At 55.1% G+C, this 12,057-nt stretch overlaps 1 protein-coding gene across 1 annotated transcript in view; it reads left to right on the forward strand.

Annotated features, from left to right (window-relative positions):
* SPC24 (SPC24 component of NDC80 kinetochore complex) overlaps positions 1-3,584 on the forward strand; it is a 5,072-nt gene extending 1,488 nt beyond the window's left edge. The window contains exons 2-5 of the mRNA XM_014592853.2: positions 1,649-1,908; positions 2,403-2,507; positions 2,614-2,690; positions 3,377-3,584. Of these exons, the coding sequence (XP_014448339.2) occupies positions 1,649-1,908; positions 2,403-2,507; positions 2,614-2,690; positions 3,377-3,483 (549 nt within the window). The 3' untranslated portion in view covers positions 3,484-3,584. The remainder of the gene's footprint in view (positions 1-1,648; positions 1,909-2,402; positions 2,508-2,613; positions 2,691-3,376) is intronic.
* Positions 3,585-12,057: the final 8,473 nt, after the last annotated feature.

Here is a 12,057-nt window from a genome sequence, read left to right on the forward strand (position 1 = left end):
GAAGGGATGCCAGCATGGCCATCCCCCATTGGGGGGGGGGTGATTTCTCACTTTCCCTCTCACTGTCTCTCTCCTCTCCAAGGATGGCATGCATTCTATGGCATAAACCTTAAAAAAAAAAAAAAAAAGGCCTCCATGGGGAAGCGTTCCCTCCTGGGCCAAAATTCTAGAAGACATGCTTGTCCTTTGGGAGGGAGAGCGGAGGAGTGCAGCAGCTGCGGGAGACAGCCAGACCCTCAGCTGTCCTGACAGGAAATCAGCAGACAGACCGAGAAACAGCAGCATAAGCAGATTATCTAAAAATGGGGAAGCCCGTGCCAGGGAAAACAGCGAAAAGTTGGAGGTGCCCCCTGCAGGGGGCTGCGGAGGCTCGGAGAGGGGAGTGTGTGTTACCACGGATGGGATGCGTAACCCTCGGACTCAGAATTCACTCCCTGCACGCTTTTGATGTATTTTCATTTTAATTTGTTGTTGTTGTTGCGGTTTTTGCCCTAAGGTACGAGAGCAAGAGGGAAAGTGAGAAATCACCCCCCGGGTGGCCACAGGGTCCTGGGCACACACACACGTGCCCGGTGGGAACTTCAAGCTAGCGGGTCCAGGACTTGGACTGGGGTCAGCCATTCGGGAATCGTGCCATATAATTGTTACGCTATCTGCTGGTGCCATTTTTTTTAAAGAGAGATTTTTGCTGGAGGGGGTGTGCGCTCGCTGGAGAGACAGAGTGAGACAGAGAGACAGAAAGCGAGAAATCACCCCCGAGGGGGGATGGCCACGCTGCAATCCCTTCTCCTCCATTCTCCTCTCGGGATCTTGGGCACGCACACACACGCACCCAGTGTGAGTTTCAAGCTGCTGACTATGTGGAAGTCTGGCGACGTGACCACTATGCCATCTGCTGGTCCCTGGCTATTTTAAAAACATTTTTTTCCCTTGGGACCAGCAGTTGGCGTCATGGCTATGTCGCTGGACTCCCACGTAGTCAACTGCGATCCGAGTCCCGGACCCGGTGGCTTAAACTCACACTGGGCGCGTGTGCGCCCAAGATCCCGAGAGGAGAATGGAGGACAAGGGATTGCAGCATGGCCATCCCCCCTGGGGGTGATTTCTCACTTTGTCTTTCTGTCTCTCTGTCTCTCTCTGTCTGTCTGGCAAGCACATGTGCCCTATAGCAAAAAACCTCTCCAAAAAAAAAAAAACATTTTTTTCCCCATAAGGCATATGTATTTGCTTTAGAAAGACAGAGAGAAAGCGAAATTGAGAAACCACCCCCAAGGGGGTCACCACAGTGTAATCCCTTCTCCTCTAGGCTCAGGACGTGGGGCACACACACATACACGCCCAGGATAATTTTCCATTCTCCTCTCGGGGTCTTGAGCACACACATGCACCTAGTGTGAGTTTAAGCTTCCGGGTCCGGGACTCGAACCGTGGTTGACTACATGAGAGTCCAGCGACATAACCATTATGCTAGCTGCTGGGTCCCTCCCAGGATGATTTTCAAGTTACCAGGTTCGGGACTCGAACTGCTGTTGCTCACGTGGGAGTCCAGCACCTTAGCCACCACGCCACCTGCTGGCCCCCTCTTGGATTGCAGTGAGTTCTGGTTGGAAGGAAGTTCTGGTGCAGGTTCTAGGTGAGGCCCTGGCAGGCCTCTGGGAACAGGACACAGACAGGAAGTGGGGGTGTCTGTTTCCAACCGGGGGCGGCTGGGCCTCCTCTCCACCCTCCTGGGGTACAGAGCCTGCTTCTGTCCCGCCCTGCAGAGATCCTGGCCGCAGAGAAGGAAGTGGCCCAAAGCCTTCTCGACGCCAAGGACCAGGCCCACCGGGGTGGCTCCGAGCTGCAGCAACTGGAAGCCGAGATCCAGAAGGCCGGGGAGAAGGACGCTCAGCTCAAGGCCAGCCTCCAATATCCTTTCCTGGGGGCCAGGCAGCCCGCCCACCACACGCACCGCCTCGCTGCTACTCCGGGCGTCCTTCCAAAACCGGAAGTCCTTTTTTACTATTATTTTTTTTCATTTTATTTATTCATTCATTTATTTTGACTAGAGAGAGAGAGAGAAGGAGAGAGGGAAAATGAGAAAGCAAGCTGCCAGGTCTGGGACTTGATCCGTGGTCAACCATGCGAGAGTGTCCAGTGCTTTAACCACCATGCCACCTGTTGGCCCTCTGGAAGTCCTATTTTTTTATTTATTTTTTTTAGAATTACGTTACTTATTTATTATTTTATTTTATTTGACCAGAGAGGGACAAAGCCAGAGGGAGAAAGGGAACGAGGGAAAGTGAGAAAGCCAGCAGCCAGGTCCAGGACTCGAACCCCAGCCGGCCGTGTGGGAGTCCAGTGCCCTTGACCACCACGCCACCTGGCGGCCCTAACTAGGAGTCCTTAACTCCCTGCCCTACTCAGCTCACCAGGGAGCTGGAGGAGCTCAAAGAGGTGGAGGCCGATCTTGAGAGGCAGGAGAAGGACGTGGACGAGGACACGACGGTCACCATCCCGTCCGCCGTGTAGGTGCCACACGCGTGTGCGAGCGTGCGCCTGCGTCTGTTCCTCGGTCCTTGGCCGGCGTTGCTTCGGGGCTAACTTTCCTTTTCGCTTCCTTGTCCCCTGTAGGTACGTGGCCCAGCTGTACCGTCGGGTTAGTAAAATCGAGTGGGATTACGAGTGTGAGCCGGGTGTGATCAAAGGCAGTATCCTTTTATTGATTGATTGATTTAATTTTATTTGTTATTATTAATTTGATAAGAGAGAGAAAGACAGAGAGAAAAGGAAAGTGAGATAGCAAGCTGCCAGGTCTGGGATTTGAACTGTGGTCAGCCACGTGGAAGTCCAGCGCCTTAACCACCACGCCACCTGCCGGCCCCAGCAGGTGGCAATGCGAAATGGCTCAGGCGCTCTGGAAAGCAGCGTGGGGGATTCTGAAACACTAAACACAGAATTGCTATACGGTCGGGGGCAGGCCCTGTAGCTCAGGGCTTAAGCGCAGGGAGTCGGATCCCGCAGGGCCACCCACAGTTCAAATCCCATCCCCAGGGACTTGGAAAAAGCACTTTTCTGCATGCACCCCGAGTCCTGACGGTCCAGACATGGATGCAAGTGAGGAAGCAAGGGACGTTTTAATTTGCCGGAGGGCATGTGACCTCACTTGACAGAACACATCCGTGCCCCGCGTGTTCAGGGAAGGCTCCGGGTGCGAACCAGGCACCTGCCCATGTGGGTCCAGTTGAATTTGTGCTTTGCTCCTGTCTGGCTCTTTTCGGGGTGCCCTTCCTCTCACAGAAGCAGTAAATGAATGAATGAAGTCTGGGCAGGCAGGGCCCCCCGTGGGGTGGCAGGACGGCGGCCTGCCGGCTTTTCCTTACACCTGCGCGCTCAGTCCACCACGGCCCCGGGATGGCCCAGCCCATCCACCTGGACAGCTCCCAGCTCTCCCAGAAGTTCACCAGCGACTACCTCTGGAGCCTGGTGGACACCGCGTGGTAGCCGGGGGCTCGCTGCGGCTGCACACCGGGGCAGCCACCGGGCCGGGGCGGGTGGAAAACGAAATGTCTCTGCAGGGCGGGCGGGTTCCTTCGTTAATAGGATGTGTGTTCCCTGGAGAAAGGGGGAGCGTGAGAAAGCGCCCCCTACGGGGGTGACCACACTGTTCCTTCTCTCTTTTTCCCTGGCATTGTTTTCAAATCACTGGGTCCGGGACTCAAACCACACAGCCACGTGGGATCCAGCCGCCTTAACCACCACGCCACCGGGCTGGTCCTATGCGCAGTGGTTTTTTGTTTTTCAGTTTTTTCCTTAGAGCATGTGTGCTCACCAGAGAAGCAAAGTGAGAAATCACCCCCCAGAGGGGATGGCCACTCCAAAATCCCTTCTCCATTCTCCTTTTGGGATTTTGAGTTTCAAAAATCTGGGTCTGGGCCTTGAATCACGGTCAGTCATGTGGGAGTCCCACGCCTTAACTGCTATACCCCATTGTGGGTTTTATTCTGGATTTTTCACCTTGATCAGGCCTCAGATCCTGTACTAGGCCCTCTTAGTAACCATAGGGAGCTGTCGTAGCCACACCCGCAGTGTCACGTCCGTGACAGCGTCCTACCGACGACGCCATGGCGTCCCGCGACAGATTCCTGGTGTTGATTGTTTCTGGTCCAAGTCTAGCTCTTTTATTTATTTTTTTTTTTTAGGTTTTTGCTAGAAGGCACTTCTACTGATGGACAGAGACAGTGAGAGAGAGAGAGAGAGAGAGTGAGTGAGAAATCACCTTGCAGGGGGATGGCCACGCTGCAATCCCTTCTCCTCCATTCTCTTCTCAAGATCTTGGGCACGCACATGCACCTGGCGTGAGTTTAAGCCACCGGGTCCAGGACTCGAACCATGGAGTCAGCCCTGTGAGATCCAGCTGCCTGAACCTCCACGCCACCTGCTGGCTCTGTCCGGCCCTTTTATATCCGTCCAGGGAGTATGAGTGCCCCGGTGCTGGGTGCCAGAGACGGGGGACATGAAACCAGCAGAGGGAGGCAGAGCTGTGTAGAAGCCACCACTGTCCAGCCAGAGAGGGCCACATGGCCTCAGGACCCCGGCCAGAGCAAGGGCAGCCTTCCCCAAGGGGAGCGGGTTTTGTGTGAGGATTTTAAAAGGGACCGACCGTCCAGAGAAGCAGTCAGGTGAGGGCATTGTGGGTGTCGGGGCTGAGCAGTCTTGTCCTGCAGCCGAGGGACGCGAGATGCGCGTGGGGCTGTGAGTCGCGGGGAACGGGATCGCGTCTCAGGTGTTACTGAATTCAAAACAAGACCGATCGGAAGTGTCACCAGGGGTCTCTGGGAGAAACGGAGTGTAGAGTCCGCTCTGAATTTTCTTCTCGGGACCTGCAGCCCCACCGTGATCTCAGTGGGGCCTTGCTGTGGCTCCAGGGTGGACTGTGTTTTAGACAGTCCCACACCAGCTCCCCAGTTAAAATGTATTTCCCAGCTAAGTTCTGCCAGTACAAGCGTTATATGAGACTTCTAGGATTATTCTTATAAGACAAGTACAACTTTGCCCCTCTATTGTCCTTCCTGGAATGCAGATGTGATGGCTGGAGCCTAGGCAGCTATTCTGCCACATGTAAAGGAGTAGGAGGGCTGGTGGTGGTAAAGCCAGATGTGGGGTGGGGGAGGACTTACCTAAACTTTGATCTTGTGTAAGTCATTGTTCCTTTGGGGTTTTCTAGTACAAACCACCAGAATAAACCCTGACTGATTTAACGTGCAATGCAGGCCCAGGCTGGCTAATTGATGTGTTCATTATTCCAGTTTCCTGTCCTCGGCGCTTGTGGTATTACTACGAAAGGGAACTTGCAACGCCTCGGCCTCACCGAGGGTGGAGGGAGGGAAGTGGGGTTTTGTCGAAGGCTGTTTCCCCCTGGATATAGCTTTGCCTGAAGCCAACTCGTTCATTACCTGAACCTGAGCGTGGTTTCCAGGGCCCACTCTGCTACTGAAATGTTCACAATACACAATCTTTTTTTTTTTTTTTTCCTCTTTAAGAGTTATTTACTTTGATTTATTTATTTTTAATTTGACCAGCGAGAGGGAGGGAAAGTGAGACTGCATCCCACCTGCAGTGGGCCACATGTCAGCTCAGCAGCTTAGTCACCCTGCCATCTGCTGGCCCCCACACGTGCTATAGGGTACGTGCGCTTGCCAGACAGAGACAGAGAGACAGAAAGCGAGAAATCACCCCCCAAGGGGGATGGTCACACCGCAATCCCTTCTCCTCCATTCTCCTCTCGGGATCTTGGGCACGCACGCACACACGCCCGGTGTGAGTTTTAAGCCACCAGGTCCCGGACGCGAACCACGGTCGACTACGTGGGAGTCCAGTGACACAGCCATTACGCTAACTGCTGGTCCCTTTCTCTTTTTGATTTTTTTCAGAGATTATGTTCTTAAAGCACTTCGGGGTCGCCAGTTAAGGCTGGAGGGTTCTCTTAGGGCTGGCCATGGGGGCAGGTCCCCTGTCGGAAAGGATCGGCCAGGTGGAACCAGACTGGGCCCTGCCTCGGCCCCTGGGGTTGGGAGTTCAATAACTGACTAGGACCATCCTGGGCATCGCAGGACCTTGGGCAGCGTCCCTGGCCTCTGCCCACCAAATGTCACTGCAGCCCCCTCTGTGGCGACAAGAAATGCCACCGCCGATACCTGGTGTCCCCTTGACACACAGCTGGTCACCCTCCGCCCTGCAGCCTCAGCGGGGAACCAGCCTGTCTGTGTTCAGGGTCAGCTGAGTCGCTGCGGGAGGGGACCACAGAGGGCAGGATGCTCCGCCAAGTGACCAAGGGTGCCAGAGCAGGGCAGGCCGGCAGCTGCTGGGAGCCCTGTCCCTGCAGGACAAGAGGCATGTCCCCGAGGTTGTGCAAACAGACCTGCCGGCTGAAAGGCCCAGGAGATAAGCAGGCGGGCGGGGGAGGGGGTGCCCCTAAGTTAAGGCGCACGGAGCATCCAACGGGGCTGACTGAAGCCCCTGGTCCTGAGCCCCCTCCCCAAAGGAAAGGCTGCACGTGGGTGGGTGGGGGCAAGGACGCATTGCCTGGGGACCAGCTTGGGCCTCAGTTTCCCCAAGGGGGAGATGGACCTGCAGGGAGGCTGTGCCCGGGCTCACGGGGGGGCCACGTGACTCCCATCGCACGTGTTCCCCAGCGGTTCTGGGACTGAATAGAGGGGGTGAGGACGCGGCCTGGCGGGGGCCGGCGGGAGCTCTGGGGGTGCCTGATCTCACGGCCCGAGCATTCCTGGCGCCGAGTGCCTGGCCCCTGACTCACTGCCCGGCGCTGGCCTCCTGCCCAGGCCGCCCTTGCCCCCGCAAACAAGGCCCTGCCCCCGCGGCCCAGGCTCCGCCCCCACCTCTGAGCCACCTGCTCCTCCCTGAGTTCCGGGCACTGGCCGTGTTCTGGACTCCCACATGACCAGCAGCGGTTCGAATCCCAGACCTGGTGGCCAGCTTTCTCACTTCCTGTCTCTCCCTCTCTGGTCACATTAAAATAAAGTTAAATAAAGTATTTTGTAAAGTTATTTACTTATTTTAATGTGACCAGAGAGGAACAGGGAGACAGGGATGTTGGGGGGGATTGAGAAAGCAAGCCTCCAGGCCCGGGACTTGAACTACGGTCAGCCATGTGGGAGTCCACCACCCCTAACCACCACACCACCTGCCGGGCCTCAGGAGGAGATAAATTTAAGAAAGACATCCCCGGACCGCAAGTGGTGTGGTGGTTAAGGCGCTGGACATTCCCACATGGCCGACCATGGTTCGAGTCCCAGACCTGGTGGCTTGCTTTCTCACCCCCCCCCCCCTCTGGTCAAATTAAAATAAATGAATGAGTAAATGAAATTGAATAAAATAATTATATATATAAAAAAAGACATCCCCAGTGTACAGACAAGAAAGCAAGCCCACAGGGAGCCGGAGGCCAGATCGGAGGCCAGATTTGAACCCACAACTATTAGATCTGAAGCTTCATTCTCCCCTCTGGGCAAGACAGACTAGGGAGAGGCCAGGAGCACTTGGGTTCCTGGGGACCCCCCTGCCGTCTGGGACCAGAGTCTGCAGGTAACCGGCCTCCACATGTGTCCCTGGGCCTCCCAGCGGCCTCCCCTGTTTACTCAGAAATGTGGGTTGGACATCTCTGTGCCCAGCGCTGCGGGACCTTCGGGCCCAGGAATCCAGCCCAGAGAGGTCAAGCTATTCCTCTGGCAGGTGGCAGGCGGGGCTTTCAAGCCAAGCCATCCGGATCCAGAGCCTGAGGTCATTCCCTTAGCGCTAATGACCTGGAGAAAACACCCTGGGGGAACAGCACTGTAGGAGGCCCCAGGGAGGAGGTGTCACTTGAGCCCAGACCTGAGCTCCCAGGGGACAAAGGTGTGGAGAAAGCATGCAGGCAGGACCAGGACAGACAGCGAGTGCCAAAGGCAACAGAGAGGCTAGGTGTGTTGGGGGCTTGATCAAGCCAGACCTGCACTCCACAGTAGACTGTAGGGAGGAGTTTCAGATTCTAGGGGTGACACTCGAGTTGGGGCACAACGAAGGGAAGCCTCGATGTCAGGGGGTCATAGGGCAGCATCCTGGCCCCATTGAGGGGTGACAGGCTAAGTGGCTGGTCTCCCTATCCCCATTTCTCCCGCCCCATCACAGGAGCACTGTGGGAGCTGCGAACAGCCAGGCTTGGGAAGGAGGGAGCCCCCCCACACTCAGAGGAGGAAGCCAGTGAAACTCGAGCTCCGCCAGGGGGGCTGGAGCAGACCCAGGAGGCCTGGGGTGGGGGGGCCAGCGCTGCTCAGTGGGGAGAGTCTGCCTGGGAACTTGAGCTCAGAAGCCTCCCTGCCAGGGAGGCTGGGTGTGCTGACCCCAGGGGGGCGGGGAGTTGGGGGCCAGCTATTCGCAGGGGGTGGAGGGGAATGGCACACACACTCCCGCCTCCCCTCTCCCCTGCAGACCTGGCTCAGCCTCCTGGGCTCCAGGCTGACTCACTAAGCCAGCTGTGGTTTGGGCTGCCCCAGGGCCAGGGGGCCGGGGCGGGAGTCAGAAGGGTCGCCAGGGGTGGGGGACAGGAGTTTGGGTGTCAGGCTTGGGGGAGCAGCTTCTTCCTGGCCTGGCCTGAGCTACTGAGCCCGCAGAGATGGAGATGGGACCGCTGCCCCTCACCCCTTCTGCAGGGGTGACAGTCCCCCGCGCGGCGAGCATCTGCCCTCGGTGACCGGGTGACAGAGACCAGGAGCCCGGCAGGACGTGGGGGGCTCGGGCTACACTGCAGCTTACCCTCGGGACATCTTGCACTGAGGCCCCAGCTGAGCTCAGAGACCTGTGACCCCCAGCCTCTCCATCCCCGTTTGTAAAGTGTCACCATCCGTCCCTTAGGGGACCAGGAATTATCTACCCTGCAGCTCTCAGGCCCCCGGGGCTGAGCCAAGTCCAGCGTCACAGTGGGGCTCCCCACGATGGCTTCCCAGAATCCGGCCAGATCCCAGAAACATCCATGGCCTCGCCCGCACACCCCACTGCCCGACGCCGGCCTCTCCCAGCATCCTCTGCTTGGGGACAGCCGAGTCCTGCCCGCCGCGCCACCTCCCGGGCCCCTGGCATCCCGGGCCGGTTTCCCCGTTTGCCACTCGGCCGAGCACGGATTGAGCCAATCAAGCAATTATCGAACCCGCGGCCCCGGGCTTCCTGTGTGGGCTGATCCCATCTCGCGCCCACAGGCGTTTTGGAACCTTCCCAAAATCAACGGCGGAAGGAAGGGGGAACGCGCCACCTCGTGGACACGGGGAAGATGACAGGCCCTGGTCCCTGCGCCCAGAGCCCGGGAGAAACAAGACCATCGCCCCGTTTCCGCCTGGGGAAACGGGCTCCAGCGTCACCAGATCCGTGCCGGAGGCTGTTCTTGCTTTTCAATTTTATTCATTCATTCATTTTAATTTGACCAAAGAGAGAGAGAGATAGAGAAAGGGAGAGAAAGCAAGCCACCAGGTCCAGGACTTGAACTGTAGTCGGCTCCGTGGGAGTGTCCAACGCCTTAACCACCACGCCACCTGCTGGCCCCAGTTTTTAAAAAATAATTAATTTTATCTGTTCACTCATGTATTTTAATTTGACGAGAGAGAGAGAAAGGGAGAAAGCAAGTCACCGGGTCTGGGACTCAAACCCTGGTTGACCACATGGGAGTGTCCAACGTCTCAACCACCATGCCACCTGCTGGTCCCCACCAGAGGCTGGTTCTGAACAGGGGTCCCTGGCCCAGCCAGTGCCCGAATTACCCGATTTCTTCCCATGGCCCCTCTACTAACTGGCTCCTGTTGGGTTTGGCCAATGGGAGGTGACAGTGGGACCAGGAGGGGCAGAGGCGGGGGTCCTTCTCCTCCGAGACTCCCAGCCTCCGTTCCCTCTCATTCTAGGGCCTGTGGGGGTGCTGGAGGCTTCCTGCTCTCCTTCATTTCAGGGTCACCATCTAATCTTTTCTTTTTAAAAAAAAAAAAATTATTGGAACCAGCAGTTAGCGTAATGGCTATGTCACTGGACTCCCATGTAGTCGATGGCGGTTCGTGTCCCGGACCCAGAGGCTTAAACTCACTCCAGGTGCGTGTGCGTGCGTGCCCAAGATCCCGAGAGGAGAATGGAGGAGAAGGGATTGCGGCATGGCCATCCCCCCGGGAGGTGATGTCTCGCTGTCTGTCTCTCTGTCTCTCTGTCTCTCTCTGTCTGTCTGGTGAGCACACGCGCCCTATAGCAAAAACCTCTCCAAATAAATAAATAAATAAGGGTTATGGCCAGACCCTGCGGTCCGCCCCGCCTCACCTCTGTCTCCCGGATATGCCTGTTCTAATTGCCCAGTAGGTGCGGCCGTTACTTAGTGTAACCCACAGTTCAGCGGCCCCAGGGACATCACTGCTGGGTAAACCGTCCACCGTGCACCGCCAATATTTTTTCGTCTTGCAAAACCGAAACTCTGTTTTCATTAAATATTAACTCCCCATCCCCGTCCCCTGGTCCCTACCATATTCCTTTTTTGGATGTGAGGGCGATCTGGCTGCGACATCTGTCACCCCATTGATCGCCAGGGTTGATTCGGCTGATCCGGCTGCGCGCTCGGTCGAAGAGGACGACCATCCCCGATAGAGGAGGACCGTTCTTCGGTCAAGGGTATACGAGTGGTTGCGCTCCCCTGCTAGAACCTCCAGACAAGCTCTCAAGGGCCTACCATATTCCTTTTTTAAAATTTTGTTTAGGGTGGGGCCAGCAGGTGGCATGGTGGTTAAGGTGCTGGACTCCCCCATGGCAGACTGCAGTTCGAGTCCCAGACCTGGAGGCTTTCTCTCTCTCACTCTGTCCCTCTCTGGTTAAATTAAAAACTAAAGTTAAACAAAACAATTCTTTAAAAATTAATAAGCAATAATAATAAATAAAATTAAATAAATAATTCTTTGGGGACCAGCAGGTGGCGTGGTGGTTAAGGCACTGGCCACTCCCACACGACTGAACACAATTTGAGTCCCGAACCTGGTGGCTTGCTTTCTCGCTTTCTCTCTCTCTCATTCAATTAAAAAAATAAATGAAATTAATAATGAACATGAAATAATTCTTTTAAATAAATAAATAATTATTTTTAAAAAATGCAAAAACCTAGGGTACATGCACTCACCAGAGAGAGACATGGAGACAGGGAAAGTGAGAACGCGTCTCCCGGGGAGATGGCCATTGCACGGTCCCTTGTCCTCCATTCTCCTCTTGGGATTTTGGGTACACATGCCAGGCATATTCTTTTGTTTTTTAAGAATTCTGTATTTGCGGGACCAGCAGATAGCGTAATGGCTATGTCGCTGGACTCTCATGGTTCGAGTCCTGGACCCGGTGGCTTAAACTCACACCAGGTGCGTGTGCGTGTGTGCCCAAGATCCCGAGAGGAGAACAAAGGAGAAGGGATTGCAGCGTGGCCATCCCCCCGGGAGGTGATTTCTCGCTTCCTGTCTCTCTGTCTCTCTCTGTCTGTCTGGCGAGCGCAAGTGCACACACCCTATAGCAAAAATTTCTCCAAAAAAAGAAAAATAATTCTGTATTTCAATTTATTAATTATTATTATTATTAAATTTATGGGGGCCAGCAGGTGGTATGTGGCTAGGGCCACTAGATTCCCACATGACCGGCCATGGTTGATATCCCAGACTTGGCAGCTGACTTTCTCATTTTCCCTCTCTCTCTCCCTCTAGCCCTCTCTGGATGAATTAAAATAAATAAATAGAGCTAAATAAAATAATTCTTTTTTAAAATTTATTTTATTTTATTCATTCATTCATTTTTAATTTGACCAGACAGAGGTACAGAAAGAGAAAGAGAGAAAGTGAGAAAGCAAGTCACCAGGTCTGGGACTCGAACTGTGTCCATGTGGGAGTGTGCAGCACCTTAACCACCACGCCACCTGCTGGTCCCCAAATAAAATTATTCTTTAAAAAAAAAGTAGCTATAAGGGCCATGTAGTCACCATAGAGAGACAGTGAGAGAGAGAGGAAGTGAGAAAGCAAACCGCCACGTCCA

This window comes from Tupaia chinensis, unplaced genomic scaffold (genome assembly GCF_000334495.1).
Source record: "Tupaia chinensis unplaced genomic scaffold, TupChi_1.0 Scaffold138665_1, whole genome shotgun sequence".
Classification (NCBI taxonomy): Eukaryota; Metazoa; Chordata; class Mammalia; order Scandentia; family Tupaiidae; genus Tupaia; species Tupaia belangeri.